Source organism: Hyla sarda, chromosome 1 (assembly GCF_029499605.1).
Source record: "Hyla sarda isolate aHylSar1 chromosome 1, aHylSar1.hap1, whole genome shotgun sequence".
In the NCBI taxonomy this organism is placed as follows: domain Eukaryota; kingdom Metazoa; phylum Chordata; class Amphibia; order Anura; family Hylidae; genus Hyla; species Hyla sarda.
In genome coordinates, this window is record NC_079189.1 from 54,472,101 (window position 1) to 54,492,860 (window position 20,760).

Sequence of the window (20,760 nt, forward strand, 5' to 3'; positions counted from 1 at the left end):
ATTGTGGACTTGCAGGATCATCCTTGGGTGCAATTTCCAGAAACCTAATTCGTCTGTACAAACAATTATACACAAGCACAAACAATAAGAGAATGTCCAGCCATCGGAATGCCCAACCATCATATCGCTCAGGAAGGAGATTGGTTATGTGTCTCAGAGATGAACGTGCTTTGGTTCAAAATGTGCATAGCAACCCAAGAACAAAAGCATAAGACCTTGTGAAGAGGCGGGCGGAAGCTGGTAAGATTGTGTCATTATCCACAGTGAAACGAATCCCGTATCAATATGGTCTGAAAGGCCACTCTGCCAGGAAGAAGATCTACATTTTTGGAGACATGTCCTGTGGTCTGACGAAACTAAAATGTAACTGTTTGGCAATAATGACCATCGTTACGTTTGGAGGAAAAAAGGGAGGAGCTTGGAAGCCTATGAACACACCCCCAACTGTGAAACACGGGGTGGCAGCATCATGTTGTGGGGTTGATTTGCTGCAGGAGGGACTGGTGCACTTCACAAAATAGACGGCATCAATGGAAAAAGAAGATTATGTTGCAATACTGAAGCAACATCTCAAGACATCAGCCAGGAAGTTAAAACTTGTACATAAATGGGTCTTCCAAATGGACACTGAAGTTATGGTTCTGAAGTGGCTTAAGGACTGGTTATGAAGTGGCTTAAGGGTGGCAAAGTCAATGTTTTGGAGTGGCCATCACAAAGACTATTTAAATCCTATTGAAAATGTATGGGCAAAGCTGAAAAGGCAGGTGCGAGCATGGCGACAAACATGGCTCAGTTACACCAGTTCTGTCAGGAGGAATGGGCCGAAATTCCTACCAACTATTGTGAGAAGCTTTTGGAAGGCTATCCAAAACGATTGCCACAAGTCATACAGTTTAAGGGCAATGCTGCCTAATATTAACCCTTTAAGGACCACAGGTTTTTCCTTTTTTGCACTTTCATTTTTTCCTCCTCACCTTTTAAAAATCATAACCCTTTTTTCAATTTTGCACCTAAAAATCCATATTATGGCTTATTTTTTGCGTCACCAATTCTACTTTGCAGTGACATCAGTCATTTTACCCAAAAATCTACGGCAAAACGGGAAAAAAAAATTGTGCGTCGAAATTGAAGAAAAAACGCCGTTTTGTAACTTTTGGGGGCTTCCGTTTCTACGCAGTACATTTTTCGGTAAAAAAATTATACCCTATCTTTATTCTATCTTTATGATTAAAATGATACCCTACTTATATAGGTTTGATTTTGTAGTACTTCTGGAAAAATTCATAACTACATGCAGGAAAATGTATACATTCAAAATTGTCATATTCTGACCCCTATAACGTTTTTATTTTACCGTGTACAGGGCGGTATGAGGGCTCATTTTTTACGCCATGATCTGAACTTTTTAGCGGTACTATTTTTGTATTGATCAGACTTTTTGATCGCTTTTTATTCATTTTTTCATGATATAAAAAGTGACCAAAAATACGTTATTTTGGACTTTGGAATTTTTTTGCGCGTACGCCATTGACCATGCTGTTTATTTAATGATATATTTTTATAGTTCGGACATTTACGCACGTGGCAATACCACATATGTTTATATTTATTTTTATTTACATGTTTTTTTTTTTGGGGGGGGGGGGGAAGGGGTGATTTGGACTTTTATTAGGGAAAGGGTTAAATCACATTTATTAACCTCTTGGGGATGCAGGGCGTATGCATACGCCCTGCATCCCCGATCCTTAAGGACTCAGGGCGTACCTGTATGCCCTGAGCCCGGTGTTTAAAACGGGGTCACGTTCCCGGCTGCTAGTCATAGCCAGGACCCTGAGCTAACAGCGCACGGCACCGATCGTTATGCCGCGCGCTATTAACCCTTCAGACGCGGCGGTCAAAGTTGACCGCCGCGTCTGAAAGTGAAAGTAAACGCTTCCCGCCAGCTCAGTCGGGCTGATCGGGACATCACGATAAAATGCCGATCAGCTGACACGCAGGCGGAGGTCTCCAATCGGGGTTTGATTGCTCCAAGCCTGAGCTACAGGCTTGAGCAATCGAGCCCCTATCTCACTGATCCGTGCAAAGCTATGGCTTTGCACGGATCAGTATAAGAGATCAGTGTGTGCAGTGTTATAGGTCCCTATGGGAGCTATAACACTGCAAAAAAAAAGTTAACAAAGGTAATTTAACCCCTTCCCTAATAAACATTTGAATCAATCACCCCCCTTTTCCCATAAAAAAAAAATAAAAAAAAAAAAATATATATATATATATATATATATATATATATATAAATACACATATGTGGTATTGCCGTGTGAGGAAATATCCGAACTATAAAAATATATCGTTAATTAAATTGCACGGTCAATGGCGTACGCGGAAAAAAATCCAAAGTCCAAAATAGCGTATTTTTGGTCACTTTATATCATGAAAAAATGAATAAAAAGCGATCAAAAAGTCCGATCAATACAAAAATGGTACTGATAAAAACTTCAGAACATGGCGTATGCGGAAAAGTAAAAAAGTTATAGGGGTTAGAAGATGAAAATTTTTAACATAGAAATTTTCCTGCATGTAGTTATGATTTTTTCCAGAAATACGACAATATCCAACCTATATAAGTAGGATATCATTTTAACCGTATGGACTTAAAGAATAAAGATAAGGTGTTATTTTTACCGAAAAATGCACTGCGTAGAAACGGAAGACCCCAAAATTTACAAAATGAAATTTTTTCTTCAATTTTGTCGCACAATTTTTTTTCCGTTTCGCCGTGGATTTTTGGGTAAAATTACTAATGTCACTGCAAAGTAGAATTGGTGGTGCAAAAAATAAGCAATCATATGGAATTTTATGTGCAAAATTGAAAGCGTTATGATTTCTAGAAGGTGATGAGGAAAAAATTAAAATGGAAAAACAAGTCCGTAAGGTGAAAATAGGCCTTAAGGGGTTATCCAGGAAAAAACTTTTTCTTATAAATCAACTGGCTCCAGAAAGTTAAACAGATTTGTAAATTACTTCTATTTAAAAAATCTTAATCCTTTTAGTACTTATGAGCTTCTGAAGTTAAGATTGTTCTTTTCTGTCTAAGTGCTCTCTGATGACACGTGTCTCGAGAACCGCCCAGTTTAGAAGAGGTTTACTATGGGGATTTGCTTCTAAACTGGGCGGTTCCCGAGACATGTGTCACTATAACACTGCACACACTGATCTTTTACACTGATCACTGCAAAGCCATAGTTTTGCATTGATCAGTGTTATCGGCGGTTGATTGCTCAAGCCTGCATCTCAGGCTTGGAGCAATCAATTGCAGAACAGACGCGCCGGAGGAAGGTAAGAGGACCTCCGCTCGCCTCCTAGCTGATCAGGACACTGCATTTTCACTGCGGTGGTCCCGATCAGCCCCACTGAGCAGCCGGGAAGCTTTTACTTTGTTTTAGAACACAGCGTCTAAAGGGCTAATAGCGCGCTGCACCGCGATCGCTGCCACGCGCTATTAGCCCCGGGTCCCGGCTTCAGTTACATACCGGGACTGACCCGATATGACACGAGGTCACCGCGTGACCCCGTGTTATATCGCTGGAACCGGCCAAGGACATAAATATACGTCCTTGGTCGTTAAGGGGTTAATAAAATGTATGTAAACTTTTGACTTTGCAGAAAGTAATTAAAAAAAATAATTATCATCCTTTTATGCGCCTTGAATATCTTCAAGGCAGCATTAAGGTAGCACCTGTGAGGCCATGCACCCATATTAGCCAACTCAGGTGGGGCTTGCAGCTTGCCTCCCTCCTCCCATTGTATGTGTGCTCAGTCACACTGGAGGGTGTCTGGGAGGAAGTTGTGAGTCGACCGAATGCTGCCGTAATTGCCCACTGGCCCCTGTTTTGCTTATCAAGCACAGGTAGGATTAGCGTAGGTCCCGCACCATTTTGAGAAACCTTGGTGTTGGTGTGCGGGCTCTGGTGTGTCCTTCATATAAGGATACACTGGCGAATGTCTCAATTTTAACATCAGTGTTGAGGGATAGCCAATGTCATTGTATACATCTACCACAGTAGTGCACCCATATTCCTGTATTGTATCATCCTTTTATGTACCATTTGAAAAATGTATGTAGACTTTTGACCTTGCAGAAAGTAATAAAAAAAAATGTAATTATCATTCTTTTATGTACCATTTGTATGGTGTTATACATTATAAAATCTCAAAATGTTTTAAAAAAAATAAAATAATAATTATAATACATAGACTCCTGTGTAGAGACATGTTTCTTATTTTATATCACAAATATTTATTAATAAAAAAAAAAAAAGCCTGGAAAGCAAAATGAATATGTATTTAGAATAACATTCAATACCTAAAGTGGCACAGAACCCTTGACTCGTAGAAAGTGTAATGACTTAAATCCACGTATTACCTTGTACTTGTCATATTCGAATAATAACATCTTCATTTATTTTTTTAATTTTTTACATTTTATTAATATTTTTCAAAGATACAAAAAAATACCATTGCCCTGTGTTAATTTTTGCAACCACTATACCACAGTCTGGAATGTCTTACCATTTGGTGCAGAATCCCCATTGTTAGGGAGAAGATCCTCCTACTTTCAGGTGCTGTAGTGAAATAGTGCAGAGACTGATCCTATGTGCGGACATACTACTGACATATTAATACAGTATCCTTGTATCACTGTTCTTTCCCAGAGCATGTAGTCTTTATACAGAAACCGGGGAAAGGTATAAGGGAGGAGAGTAAAAAAAAAAAAAAAATGTTGGAAATATCCGTATTCTAAAGTAAACTTGAACCTTGGGGCTGGGAGCAAAAAAACTAGGTAAAAGGTAATAAAGTGTACACATAATATGAATAGAACACAAAAATATGTTGTGGGTTACAAATTGGCTACCAGTTGAATATGAATCGTAACAATTCGTATGAAAACGAGTCCTTAAAACATGTAGGTTGATTGCTCTTCCGTAGTAGCAGACGTGTTTTATATCTTCAGAACGGGTTAGAAACAAATTCTCCGATTGCTCTCACAGTCTGATCATCCAGTCTGATGATTTACCAGGGAGAAATATTACAATATTGGGAAGAGTCTGTGACGATTGTCTCCATATGTAAACATCAGCTAACCAGGTAGTTGTGCATTTCCCTGGAGTTAATACTTAAAACCACTCCTGAGTGATTACCTGCGAAGATGGAAAGGCAGAGAATTATTACACTGATCGGTCGTTCCTTAGATGAAATTTTTTTTTTCATAAATTGTGAAAAAGGGTAATTATAGCACAAAAAAATAAAAATAAAATGGTGCAGAAAAAAACGGAAAAGAAAAATCACTGTGCTCCTATCCATGGTGGCTCATGGATGTTCTGGTGAGTCGGTGGGAATCATCTATCAGTGGCAAGGTGCATCAATTGTTCATTAGGCATTAAAGTGTAACTCCACTTTGGAACATTGTTTTACAGTTTTAAAACATGCTTAATATAATGGCAATTTGTAAAAATATTCAGTTTTATTTATCTTGTAGACATCTTGAGATGGTACATGACTATTTCTCCATACGAGAGCTGCACTGAAAAGTCTGCTGGTTGCCCCTAGGAATCGGTCGGCACTGTGGTGACAGGCACAACTCTACTTTCTTTGATGTGCGGTCTAAAGAATACTTGATATGTCCAAATGGTCCCATAGCAGCACATTTGCCTGGTGGAGATCCCACTGTTAGTTTAAAGGCAGTCCCAACTACAGGCACCATGTTATAGACTCTAAACTACCAACAATGGTTCAGAAAACTACTAAGGGGCAAAATAACTACAGAGGGTCCTAAAACTACCTTCAGGGTGCAATCTTACTATAGGGGGGGGGGGGGGGTCCAAAACTACATACAGCTAACTACAAGGGGTCCTAAAATTACTTACAGGAGGTCTTAAAACTACCTATAGGGGGCAAGCTAACTACAGAAGGTCCTAAAACTACCTACGGGGGGAAAGCTAACTACAAGGGGTCCTAAAACTATTACAGGAGGCAAGATAACTAGAGGGGACCATTAAACTACCTACAGGGGTAAGCTTACTAAAAGGTATCCGAAAAATACCTTCAAGAGAAAAGCTATCTAACTACAAAGAGCAAGATAAGTACAGGGAGTCTTAAAACTACCTACAGGGGGGAAAGATAACTACAGAGGGTCCTAAAACTACCTACAGGAGGCAAGCTTACTACAAGGAGTCCTAAAACTACCTACAGGAGGCAAGTTAACTACAAGGGGTCCTAAAACTACCTACAAAGGGCTAATTTACTACATGGGGTCCCAAAACTACTTACAGAGGGCAAGCTTACTACAACGAGTCCTTAAAGGAATAAAAGAGGAACAGCACAGCCAGCAGAACATTCACTGGCAGCTTTGCATGTGAACAGTGCAAAGAAATTGTGGCCCACAAGACCATTACAAGATAAAAGAAACTCATCAATATATCTAGAATTACACTGTATAATAATGTTGAAAAACTGAGTTCCACTTTAAGAGTGCATATAATCTTGAGGGACAAAGGGATGGGAGTAGACATCCACCTAGCATGCCACTGACCTGCGATGGAACACTGGCAGGCACCGACAATAAAGGGACCTTGTAGCTGCTCAAGAATCCTCCTCTCCCAGAAAGTGTCACTGCAAGGCAATGGTGTGGAGGAATCCCAAGGTTGGGCCGCAAAAAAACAAACAAACAAGCAAAAATAAAGCATATGGGAAAATGTAGAGGATGAGTGAGAGCTTCTTGATGGATGCTCAATGGATGGATGCTCAATGACATAAAGGGCCACTAAGTCGATTGAGTTGAAGGTGGCTGATGTCGCCAAACAATCTTAAAGCATACCTATTCTTGCAGAAAATCCTAATTTCTCGGACAGCTGTAGATATGCATTAGATGTGTATTTTGGGTCTTTTCCTTGGGAAGGAAATCCCATTTTCCCTCTTCATACTTGCTGAGTGTGTGGGGTTCTTTTTGCTCAGAACTTTGCTGTGATCTAAGGCCTAACTCATATCACCACTGAACTCCGCTAAAAGAAGGTCTATCGCAAAAAGATGGGAGAAAAAAATACAGCATGTCTGGTATTTTTCTCCACTCCGCTCACCTAAAATAATGGACACTTTGCTGATCCCATTAAAGTCAATGGGATCTATCGGGACCCGTTCAGGGTCCGTTCGGCAAAATAAAAAAAAGCTGAACTGACCCTGAAAAGGACGGAGCTCAGCGGTGATGTGAACTTAGCCTAAGCCAACCAGATTTCACCCACCTCTAATGCTCCGTCTCCCTTTTTAAGAACACTCCCCTGCCCCCCCCCCCTTCTTCTCTAACTTACATTTACTGTTTTACACTAGATAGATTTTATTGTGACTGAGAAGGTTTCTGAGCATGTACGAAATGAGGAGAAAAGATTTCTTACAAAGTTTCAAATATACAAATGTTAAGTTAATGCTAAGTTATGTAAAAGAAAAATAAGTAATATGTAATAATAAACGTAATGGACCCCCAGGACAGTTTTGCTGTAGATCAAATTAGGTAATTTTTTTTAACATGTTCCTTACACCCTATGTTATATATTAGGTCTAAATGGTATATATCAGTTGTATATATTTTATTATTATTGTTTTCAGTTTTAGTGGTCCTTTAAATATAAAAAAAATCAAGCCATGGATATCAATGGATTAGTTAAAGTGACATATAAAGATGCGAGTGCAAAGCATAAAAAACATTTTCCTGTTTGACAGGAGACACTTATAACCTTTCTTTTTGTTGCCCATGTTGCATTTTCAGGGTGTAACAAGAAATCTACAGATCTACAGACAAATACGGGTATCTGATGTCACACAAGTAACCACTCTTTGCATACAACATTCCTATCATCCCACCAGGCAGAGCAACAGAAGATCCTCGTGGACATTAGCCACTGACAATAGGAAAAGAGTACTGACCATTATAACATGGATTTAACCCATTTGTTCTTGGACCAAAACAATAAATAAAAAACAACATAAACATGAACACCCATGCTACACAATTATAAATTAATGGAGTCCATTCTAAGTATACAGTAGGTCAACTTACACCATGGCACAATGCAGTGGATTCAATTACTTTAATGACCCAAATGTAACCAATTAGTGACTATGTTTGGGTCACTTCCCTGGGTACTTGTAAGAAGTCATGTTGAGGAAAGTATTCATATCAACATCAATGCCATTAAAAGGGATTATCTAGGAATAGAAAACCAACTAATCCTCAGGCTGTGTGTTGTATTACAACTCAACTCCATCCACTTCAGTGGAACTGAGCTGCAATACCCCACACAACCTGAAATCAGCGCTGTTTCCCTTACTGTGGATAACCTTTTTTAGTTTCTGTTCATACCTGAAATCAGCTAAAAGCAGTGTTGCCCACTCAAGCTCCAGTTCTTAAAGGAGTACTCTAGTGCAGAGTATTCCTGCTCCATCCTGCCCGGGCTGCAAAATAAATGAAAATGAACCATCTCTTACCTTCCTGGGTTCCCGCGGAGCGCCACTACAGCTGATCGGTCCTCCGGTTCATCCTCTTCATACTTCCGGGTGTAACGAAGCGTCACATGGCGCTCAGCCTATCGCCGGCCGCCGCGATGTTCTGCCTCGGCCGGCGATAGGCTGAGCGCCATGTGAAGCTTCGTTACACCCGGAAGTATGAAGAGGATGGACCGGAGGACCGATCAGCTGTAGTGGCGCTCCGCGGGAACCCAGGAAGGTGAGTGATGGTTCATTTTCATTTATTTTGCAGCCTGGGCAGGACGGAGCAGGAATACTCTGCACTAGAGTACTCCTTAAAATTTTTGTTCTAGTAACAAATTCACCTACCAGACACAAAAAAAACTCACCCTGAGGAGGATAAAACTCACACCTGAGGAGGATAAAAACCCACCCCTGAGGAGGATAAAGCTCACCCCTGAGGAGGATAAAACTCACCCCTGAGGAGGATAAAAACCCACCCTTGAGGAGGATAAAACTCTTCCCTTAAGGAGGATAAAACTCTCCCCTTAAGGAGGATAAAACTCACCCCTGAGGAGGATAAAAACCCACCCCTGAGGAGGATAAAACTCTCCCTTGAGGAGGATAAAACTCAGCACTGAAGGGGATAAGACCCATCCTTGAGGAGGATAAACCCCACCCCAGAGGAGCATAAAACCCACCCTGGGAGGCTAAAGCTCCTCCTGAGTTGGTCTGAGGTGAAGCAGAAGTCTCTATTAAACTGAGACCTTTCATTCTAAAGAGGACTAAACCCACCCCTGAGGAGGATAAAAACCCACCCCCTGAGGAGGATAAAAACCCACCCTTGAGGAGGATAAAACTCAGCACTGAAGGGGATAAGACCCATCCTTTAGGAAGATAAACCCCACCCCTGAGGAGCATAGAACCCACCCCTGGGAGGCTAAAGCTCCCCCCTGAGTTGGTCTGAGGTGAAGCAGAAGTCTCTATTAAACTGAGACCTTTCATTCTAAAGAGGAATTCTCATAGTTATTCCCTATCCACGGTATAGGGGATAACTTGTAGATTAATGGGGGTGTGAATGCTAATACCCCTACCAGTCCTGCCAACATAGGAAAATTGTGGCCCGGAATGAAAGGAACGTACAGTGTATGTATAGCCAATGTTCCATTCATTCTTTATCGGGCGTTTAAACAATATTAAATGTAAAACATGAATACCTCTTAAAGCTTTATTAATTGGATTCTATGGAAAAAAAAAACATAATATTTCCCACTTCATCCATCCTACTAGCACTTTTCCATTACCTCTTGCATTTCCTAATGTTTGTGTGTCCATGTCATCATCGATGAACTCTTCTCCCTGGATGATATTTTGTGTGTCTTCACTGTGATTCACAGGACTTGTCATCTCCTGCTCCTTCTCATTGTGCATCTGAGCATAGACGTTCCTGTTTGGCATTTTCCTGTGTTGCACATGAAAACAATTTTGAAGAGCTAGAACCAGTAGATTTCTCTAATTATATATCAAGTATTCAATCTAGTATAAGCATTGTAGACAGTTATACTTTAAGAGTCCCTCTGCCCAAGGTTAACAGGACAGAAGCTCGTTATAAACTTGCAGATCTCTTTTCCATTGGAACCAAAAGTAGCCAGCTCTGTACATTGTGTAGCTATTACACATTTCAGCTTTCACCCACTTCAAGGAGATCTGAGCTGCAGTACCCCAGTATGGCCACTACACAATGTATGGTGCTGTCTGCTACCAGCTCTGTTCTCTGTGTATACCGGCACTGCGACTCTGGCACAGTTGACAGCCATGTGCATGGTTAAGTCATTCTTTGTAGTAGCTCTTAGAAGTGGCTAATAGAGGGCGTACTAAGCAAAGAACTTCCCATCATAACATCTAATGCTTGATTAGGCATGTGGATAAGGGCTGCCTACAGCGGGCAACTCCATTAACAAATCCCATACATTTCTGTGAGGCTATAGCTGACAGTTCTATAGTCTCAGACACTGATATTTTGCTATTCATAGATAGATGTAACTTGCCTCTTGAACTTATAAAGGATGAAAGCTCCGACAGCTACAAGACAGATGGCGAATATAATCACTATAGCCCAATACCCTCCTGTTCCTCCAATCGCCTGGGACTCTGCAGGAGAAAGCACATTGTGTTGGTTAGGAAGTGCAGTATGATGGTCCTAGCTGGGGTGAAAGATTTGGGTTGCGCTGTTTATTATGTATGCATGCACTTTGCACTGAATAGGCCCTGACTGGTTATATGTAATTCACTCTTAAAATCTTATCCCTGGATTTTAGCGAGACTTTCCAGGAGCCTCCTAATCTTAAATCACATTTGGGAACTTGGTAAAACATATAGAAAAATATATGAAAGTCCAGACCTATACCGTGGAACTGATGGACTAAGCAAATGTGTCACTCAACGATAATATGTAGAGGCCCGGCTGAGATGCGGCATGTGCGCCTCCTCTTTCTCCCACTTGACTTCTAGCACTGAGCCTTGTACAACAATCATGCAGGGCAGGTAGGGGTGGTAGAATTAGGAGACAGGCGTTCCACGGCTCAGCCCAGCTTCTACTACTCCTGAGCTTAGAAGGAAAACATAATTTTATAATTTTGTATACAGGCATCAGCTAAGAGACAGGTATCAGATATATTCCCATGTCTGCAGATCTGAGCATCATATAGAGCTGACAGACTCCCTTAAAGATTTAAAAAAGACATGTTCATCTAGTTCAACCTATAATCCTTTATCGCTAAGCAAATAGATATTTGTTATTTAAAAAACACTATGGCCCTTATTTACTAAGAGTGGAGTGTAGGTTTCTTTGTGGGTTTTAATTCCCTACAATTTTTTTTCCATGGTATTTACAAAGGTTTCCCGAAATTTAGCACTTTTCCCTACATTTTGCTTTTTTTACACATGCTCTGATCTGTAGGGTTTTCCTAAGCTCAAAACATTTTCTGTGGAAACCTTAGTAAATATGTTGGGTTTTTGTGAAAATGTGGGGAACACGCCCCTTTTTCTGTGATCACGTCCCCTTTTCCCAACAGCCACGCCCATTTTTCGGGTTTACAATAGTAAATTAGGGCCTATATATTTATATGGCAGGTAGGGTCCGTGGGGAACTTTGTGAACCACAATTTCTGCATTTAGTGGAACAAACCCTAAAGGCACTTAAAAATAAGAGTTTACCTGATTCAGAGTCACTTAATGTTACTAGAACCCAAAATCCACCTCTGAGGAAGAATGTGATATTATGAGCAAGCAAGGCTTGTTTTATCACCGATATCCTCTGAAAGAAGAAACAAAGAAAATAGCATTAGTTCTAAATTATTAGTTTTTATTTTAACACGACTTAAATGGTTTAAGTACCTTACATAACACAAGACAATAAACTTCTACTGGTTGGTACAGAGGGAAAAAGGACCCTGCCCACGAGGGCTCATAGTCTACAAGCGAAAGGAGACAATAGGCAATAAGCAATCCATATGACAGTGTGATAGCCTTAGGTTTATTGTAAGGATACATTTGTGGGCTGCTCTTAAAGGGGTTCTCCGGTGCTTAGACATCTTATCACCTATCCAAAGGATAGGGGATAAGATGCCTGATCGCGGGAGTCCCGCAGCTGGGGACCCCCGGGATCATGCACGCGGCACCCCGTTTGTAATCAGTGCCCGGAGCGTGTTCGCTCCGGGACTGATTACCGGCGACCACAGGGCCAGCGGCGTGTGATATCTATCACGCCCCCTCCCGTAGACTTGCATTGAGGGGCGGAGCGTAATGTCACACGGGGGCGGAGGCATGACGTCACACGCTGCCAGCTCTGCGGTCGACCATAATCAGACCAGGAGCGAACATGCTCCGGGCACTGATTACAAAGGGGGTGCCGCGTACATGATCCCGGGGGTCCCCAGCTGCAGGACTCCTGCGATCAGGCATCTTATCCCCTATCCTTTGGATAGGGGATAAGATGTTTAAGCACCGGAGTACCCCTTTAAAGATTTCAATTATGGGAAAATAGTCTGATGTTTTGGGAAGCAATTTCCAGTATAAGGAGAAAATATGAGAGAAATCTTGGAGATAATGACGATGTGAGGAGCGGGCAATAGAAGAGCAAGAGGTCTTTTGAGGATCAGCGATCACATAAGGGGAAGTAACAGGAAATTAGATCAGAAATGTATGAAGGGAACATGTTGTAGAAAGCATTTTGCGTTATTGTTCATATACTGAACTGGCTGGGCAATGGGTAGCCGTTGAAGGGATTGGCATATGGCAGAGGAAGTAGAGCAATGAGAGAAGAGGTATATTAATCAGCCAACAGGGTTGTAGGTGGATTGGTGGGACAAGAAAGGAGTTAGGAAAGGACTCATTCGATCGCCGTTGATCATTATTGTGAAAAAAGTGTAAAATTTGAACGTTCCCTTTTCTACATTCTGTAGAATAAGTGATCTTTTGTAACATGAATAAAAAAATGTATTAAAGGGGTACTCCACTGGAAAAATTTATTTTCTGTCTGACCACAGTGCTCTCTGCTGACACCTCTGTCCATTTTAGGAACTGTCCAGAGTAGGAGCAAATCCCCAGAGCAAACCTATCCTGCTCTGGACAGTTCCTAAAATGCACAGAGGTGTCAGCAGAGAGCATTGTGGTCAAACCGAAACAAAATTCAAAAAGAAAATAAATTCCTGTGGAGCATATAGCAGCTGATAAGTACTGGAAGGATTAAGATTTTTAAATAGAAGTCATTTACAAATCTGTTTAACTTTCTGGAGCCAGTTGATGATAAAAATAAATAAATAAATGTTTTCCAGTGGAGTACCCCTTTAAGTGAAATAAATCCAAACGGTAATTCTAGTTCAGTGGTTCTCAACCTTTTTTGTGACTCTACCCCCAAAGGGCGAAAGTATGACCATGGGTACCCCTCACGCGGAACTTATATGCGAGGGGTACCTGCGGGCAAAAGAAATCATAAAATTACTTATTTTCATAATGGCGTGTGCTTACCTTTATACTAATGCAATACTTAATGCCCTTGTGCCATTATTCCCCCCTCCCTCTGATCCCCTTTTGCCATTATTCCCCCCTCCTACTTAATCCCCCCCCTATCTGATAATAATGGCAAAAGGGGATCAGAGGGAGGGGGGAATAATGGCAATTATTCCCCCCTCCATTTTAATCCCCTTGTGCCATTATTATCCGATATGGCAAACGCGGATGAGAGGGGGGGGGGGGCAGAATAATGACACAAGGGGATCAGAGGGAGCGGGGAGTAATGGCACAAGGGGATTAAGATGAGGGGGGGGGGGGTTGTAATCATCACACCCCCACCCCATATTAATCCCCCTTGTGCCATTATTTCCCCTTCCCTCTGATCCACTTTTACCATTATCCCTCCCCCTCCATCTTAATGCCCTTGTGTCATTATTCCCCTCCCCCCCCCCCCATCCCCACCTCATCCCCCCTTCGATCCCCCTGGGCTAACATATATATATATATATATATATATATATATATATATATATATATATACACACACACACATCAAAAAAAACTCCCTCCCTTCCATTCACTTATGTTTAATTTTTATTTTTAACATTACCCGGCCTGTTAGGGTATACAGCGCATCTCGTGTGGCCTGTCCGGGTATACTGCGTGTCCAAGAGTCCCTTTCGGCAGGGCCGCACTGACGTGCGATGCTCTCCTGCGCTTTGCGGCGCCTCTGCGCAATTTCAGGGGAGGTCACACGTCTCCCCAGCAACTACACAGCTCCCGTACAGTAGCCGCGGCCACAATACTATGCAGAGATCTGCCATGGCCATTCTCTGCTGTGCGCTGACAAATACTGGCTAATGCATGTCCGGAATTTGTCAGCGCATTGGCGTACCCCCCGCATCGGTTGAGAACCCCTGCTCTAGTTCATGCATGTGTCGTAGATCAGAGTTTTTTTTTTCTTTTTAGTTTTATTAGGGCTAATTTCAAAAAGAAGAAAAATCACATGGATGGCAAATAGAAAACGTACGGGCAATCATTTTGATGAGGAAAGCAGCAATACATACAGTTTAAGGCTACGTTCACATAATGGAATTTCCATGCGTAATTCCGCATTAGAATTCTGCATAAACATTCCGAAGCAGCAGAGTCCCATTGATTTCAATGGGATTCTGCTGCACCGTGCACACAGCGTAATTTTTGCGGCAGATGTTTCCTGATTCCGGAGTCCGCAGAAAGAATTGACACGTTTATTCTTTCTGCAGAGTCCACATGGAAATGCACTGCCGTCTATGAGACGGCATTTCCGAGCGGTCCTAGCGCTTGGATGTTCTGCCTGAGCAGGAGCCCCTCTTACATATATACCCCTCCATTCTCCCTGATAGGGAGGCCCCAAGTGATAAGTGGGGAGGTATAGAGAAGAGATGAGTTGTCTTTGACAAACAACATCTTTAATGGGTTAAATTTGCTGCTTATAACTGCAGTAGGTGTAAAAATATAAAAACTTTAAAAAAAAACAATCAAATAGAAAAACAATATTCAAAATTTAACAGAACTCCATAATTGTGAAGTCGGCCGCACAGAAAAAAAATAATAAGAGGAAAAGTAACAAAACAATCATCTACCACTTCATTACATTTATTTCTTTTCTGGACTTTCTGTGTCTTTCAACTCATACACTAAGTATGGAATAGAAAAAATAACAAAAAAAAACAAAACAAAAACAAAGTAAAAGAAAAGAACGTATTCTTATAATTATTCTTATTATTATTATTTTGAGATGCAGGAGATGATTGAGGATTGCCCATAAATATTTATAAATGCCAGATGAATCATTTAACATCTTTAATAGAATTTACTGTTATATAATAGAAATAAAAAAGATCAGAGCGGTCACAAGGGTCTGTAAAGCGAAACATTAATCCAGCCATTCATCTTTCAGCAGATAAGGAAATGATTACCTGAAACAATATCATAGCGGCGCTGAATTATTAATGCTTTTTAACTAGGCGCGTTATTTCAGCGACATCATTATACAATCAAAATATAATTACAATAGGATCCGGAAAAAAACAAAGCTGTAAATATATTCATCCTCTTATCAACAACAAGCATTCAATTAATCTTCAGCAAAAAAAGGATTGCAACTGGTGCAGAATACAAATGAGAAAAACGCAGCTCGCATATATTAATCCCCGGAGAACACATTCGATATTAATGGCTCAGGGCAGCAAGGGAAGGTAGTGTAGATAGAGAGGGGGGACGTATTAATGTACCTGGGGGTGGAGTGGAGGGAGGGGTTAGAATAGTTAATAGGGATAGGCATCATAGGAAGAAAAAACATACACCATTGAATTGCAAGTAGACTAATGCCAGAAGTCTGTCCAATAAAACTGACGAACTGGAGCGGTTGATGTCTGAGGAGGATTATGACATAGTGGGTATAACAGAGATTTGGTTGGACGATAGCTGTGACTGGGCGGTCAACATACAGGGTTATAGTCTATTTAGGAAGGATCGGACAAAACGGAAAGGGGGAGGAGTCTGTCTTTATGTAAAGTCCAGTCTGAAGGCCGCACTGCGGGAGGATATATGGGAGGGAAACAATAATGTGGAGTCATTATGGGTAGAAATATATGGAGATAAAAAATAAATCCTGATAGGGGTTTGCTATAAGCCACCAAACATAATGGAAGAGGCAGAAGATCAATTACTGAGGCAAATAAACAAGGCAGCAAATCAGAATGAGGTGATAATAATGGGGGACTTTATCCTGATATAAACTGGGAGACTGAGACCTGTGAATCTCATAAAGGAAACAGGTTTCTGACTATAGCTAATGACAATAATCTGTCCCAAATGGTGCAGGGCCCGACCAGAGGGGGCGCCCTACTAGACTTAATATTAACCAACAGACCTGACAGAGTAACTAATGTACAAGTAGAAGGACACCTAGGAAATAGTGATCATAATATAATACATTATAATTTGTTCTTCAATAAGGGAATCTCGTGAAGGGCCACAAAAACAATTAACTTCAGGAAGGCAAAGTTCGATCAACTCAGAGAAGCCCTTAGCAATATAAATTGGGATAATGTCCTCAAAAAGAACAATACTGACACTAAATGGGGGACTTTTAAAAATATCTTAAATTCTCACTGTAAGATGTATATACCTTATGGGAATAAAAGGGTCAGAAAAAAAAAAAAAACAATATGGATGAATAAAAACGTTAAGGGGGCAATAAATGCCAAAAATAAAGCATTTAAACTACTAAAACAGGACGGCAGTGAAGAAGCATTAAAAAGCTATAGAGAAAAATGTAAAAAACTGATAAAAGCCGCAAAAATAGAGACAGAAAGACTCATTGCCAAAGAGAGTAAAACTAATCCCAAAATGTTATTTAACTATATAAATAGCAAAAAAGTAAAAAATGAAAGCGAAGGCCCTTTAAAAAATGATGAGGAAGAAATTATAAACTGGGATCAGGAAAAAGCAAATATATTAAACAAATTCTTCTCCACTGTATTCACTGAGGAAAATGAAATGCCAGGTGTAATACAGCGAGATAAGGTAAACTCCCCTGTATAGGTCACTGGTCTAACCCAGGAAGAAGTACAGGTCACCTGTCTAACCAAGGAAGAAGTACAGTGCCACCTACAAAAAATCTAAATAGACAAATCACCAGGTCCAGGTGGTATTCACCCCCTGTGTTCTAAAGGAATTAAGTAATGCAATATACAGACTCCTATTTTTAATATTCAGGGACTCTATAGTAACAGGGACTGTTCCCCAGGACTAGAGCATGGCAAATGTGGTGCCATTATTTAAAAATAGGACAAAAGGTGACCCCAGGAATTATAGGCCTGTTAGCTTAACCTCCGTTGTTTGTAAATTGTTTGAGGGTTTTCTAAGAGATGCTATTTTGGAATATCTTGATAAAAATAAATGTATGACTCCATATCAGCATGGCTTTATGAGGAATCGGTCCTGTCAAACTAACCTGATCAGCTTTTATGAGGAGGTGAGCTCCAGACTGGACCAGGGGCAATCGCTGGTTGTCGTATATCTGGATTTTTCCAAAGCATTTGATATGTTGCCACATAAAACATTGGTGCATAAAATGAGAAGGATTGGACTGGGGGGAAATGTGTGCAAGTGGGTAAGTAACTGGCCCAGTGAGAGGAAACAGAGGGTGGTTATTAATGGTACTTATTCTGATTGGGTGACTGTTACTAGTGGGGTACCACAGGGGTCAGTCTTGGGTCCTGTCCTATTTAATATATTCATTAATGACCTTGTAGAGGGGTTGAATAGTAAAGTAGCAATCTTTGCAGATGATACTAAACTCTGTAAAGTGGTAAACATTATAGAGGACAGTGCACTGTTACAAATGGATCTGGATAGGTTGGAGGTTTGGGCTGGGAAGTGGCAGATGAGGTTCAACACTGATAAATGTAAGGTACTGCACAGGGGGAAGAAAAATCCGGGCTGGGATTATGTATTAAATGGGAGAACACTTGGGACGACTGACGTGGAAAAGGACTTGGGAGTCTTAGTTAATAGTAAATTTAGCTGTAGTGACCGGTGTCGGGCAGCTGCTGCCAAGGCAAATAAAATCATGGGGTGCATCAATAGGGGCATAGATGCCCACGGCAAGGAAATAATTCTACCGCTGTACAAATCACTAGTCAGACCACACATAGAATACTGTGTACAGTTCTGGGCACCAGTGTACAAGAAAGGTATATAGGGGCTGGAGAGGGTTCAAAGACGGGCAACCAGAGTAATACGGGGAATGGGAGGACTACAGTACCCAGAAAGATTATCAGAATTGGGGTTATTTAGTTTAGAAAAAAGAAGGCTTAGGGGCGACAAAATAACTATGTATAAATATATCAGGGGCAGTACAGAGATCTCTCCCATGATCTGTTTATACCCAGGACTGTATCCATAAAAAGGGGGCATCCTCTACGTCTAGAGGAAAGAAGGTTTCTACACCAGCATAGACGGGGGTTCTTTACTGTAAGAGCAGTGAGACTGTGGAATTCTCTGCCTGAGGAGGTGCTCATGGTTACCTCGGTAAAATAAATTAAAAGGGGTCTGGATGCATTTTTGGAGAATAACAACATTACAGGTTATGGATTCTAGATCTATAGAGACAAAAGGTTGATCCAGGGATTTATTCTGATGCCATATTTGGAGTCAGGAAGGAATTTGTACCTCCAGTTTGAGGGTTTTTTTGCCTTCCTTTGGATAAACTCAATAGGGACTCATTAGGGTTATAGGTTGAACTTGATGGACTCTGGTCTTTTTTCTACTTTATAAACTATGTTACTATGTACACTCTGGGATAGGCAGCTTTAAGGATATCAGTACAAAATAAGTAAAATGAAATGCTTTTTTTTTTCTTAAAGGGGGTTGTATTCTTTTATTTATTTCGGCTTAGGCTGAAAAAAAAAGGATGCTAACCTGCCCAATCTCCCACCACTGCTGTTGTGGAGTGCTGGTCCCTGAAGCTCAGCACCTCCTGGTCGTGACCTCGACATTATGAAGTGGATGCTGGACCAATCAGTGGCCTTACTGATTGGCTAACTGGGCATTTCCTTGTGATTAGACAGGGACCAGGGCGCAGTGGTGTAGTGTAAAGGGGGAGAGCACAGAGACAGTTGCAAAATTCCTAGGGCACAAAATCTAATGAGCAAACAATCTGCCAGTGTGAATACTTTAGGTACACTGGTAGATCATCTGCTGAATTGCAGGGCAAGTATTATGCCCCTAACTCAGCACAGAGCATGAAACACCATTCACTACACAACACTGTACATTTGCCTATAGGTGTTATAGTCATAGCGCACCACTGAATGTATGTGCAGGAGGAGGGACTTCTGTCTTCCTGGTCCTGTACAGTACTAATATTAAAGAGCACCTAACCCAGGCTGACCTTGAAAGTAAGCTAAATGACATACAACCCTCTATGCACTGCTTTTTCATAAACAAATGTATACCACATAGAAAAACTAAATTAAACATCAAGAACAACAAATGAAAAAATAAACTGGCAAACCTGAATTTGTGATTAAACAGACTGTTAAAAGCAGTTAATTAAGGCTTTTGTGTCACTTATGTTTCAGTCTTAGTTTTTTGTAGTACACTAATTGTTGTGAATCAGCAGTTCGTAGAGGGTTTTGTACCACAAAAAAACTGGCATGCTTGAAATTGGAATGAAACAGACTGTTTGCAAAAGAGAAACAAAACCCTCTATGCACTGCTTTTTAACAATATATAGGCTGGGTTCAGACTGAGGAATCTAAGGACTTCGAAGGCTGTCGGCACTAGGTCCATGCAGACATTCCTGTCTACATAGACAGCAATGTATTCCATGTGGATTCCACCAAAAGAATAAGAAACATAATTTTTTGGAGCTTCCACTGCTGACAATCTGCAGTGTGCCCTGTGCAGCAGAATCCTATTGACAGCAATGGGACTCCCCATGCCTTGAAATTCTGTAGTGTGAACCTAGCCCTAGTATACAAAAAAATAAATAAATAAACAGATGCATAATGCTCTTTGCTGCTTTTATTACAATTATTATATATGTGTGGTTCTTTTCCTATCTGTGTTGTTCACTGGTCACTGTCCCTCACAGAGTTCTTCTCCTAACACATGATATTTCTCCAATGGCTGCTGAGGCTATGTGCCTGGCTTTAGAGTGGGTCTGACATCATCCCTATACCACCTCCTGGTTGGCCAGGAGATTTGTTTTGCATTATGGGATACCCTGAGGTCATGTGGTCCTTCCTTCTTTCTTCCATGTGGCTAACACTATTTTAGCATGTTCGGACAAAACAAACTGGCCAAAATTCGCGTTTGTGCCACACTGAGCTTTTAGCAAAGTTCACACCATACCAAAGTTGGACAGGTTTGGTTTGTTCATCTCCATTCAAATCTAATAAATTATATTGTTATACCACACACCACTGGAATCTACACAGGCTAGTCTTACACTTAGACAATGTAGAGAATGAGAAGAAAGCTCCACAAACCATACTACTTCACAATATAAAATAATCCAGACAAAGTGGGGAAGGAGCAGAGATTATAAGTCATGTTCTATGGGTGTACAGAAGAGGGGGCTTGGGCGATCTGCCTGGAGAGAGGGTTTTAAATTGATCCTCTAAACTCACTGTGACATACAGCCATCCTTGGGAGGGAAAGTGTTTTACTATACTA

General features: G+C 40.9%; 1 protein-coding gene across 3 annotated transcripts in view; it reads right to left on the reverse strand.

The window, feature by feature from the left end:
- Positions 1 to 4,327: 4,327 nt before the first annotated feature.
- SORCS2 (sortilin related VPS10 domain containing receptor 2) overlaps positions 4,328 to 20,760 on the reverse strand; it is a 1,056,376-nt gene continuing 1,039,943 nt past the window's right edge. For 2 of the 3 annotated variants that reach the window (XM_056555055.1, XM_056555056.1), the window contains 4 exons: positions 11,731 to 11,830; positions 10,563 to 10,665; positions 9,819 to 9,976; positions 4,328 to 5,198 (listed from right to left, as the gene is read on the reverse strand). In XM_056555055.1, coding sequence (XP_056411030.1) covers positions 5,134 to 5,198; positions 9,819 to 9,976; positions 10,563 to 10,665; positions 11,731 to 11,830 — 426 coding nt within the window. In that variant the 3' untranslated portion in view covers positions 4,328 to 5,133. Of the gene's footprint in view, positions 5,199 to 6,278; positions 6,670 to 9,818; positions 9,977 to 10,562; positions 10,666 to 11,730; positions 11,831 to 20,760 lie in introns of those variants that run through there. The other variant, XM_056555057.1, reaches the window with a different exon arrangement.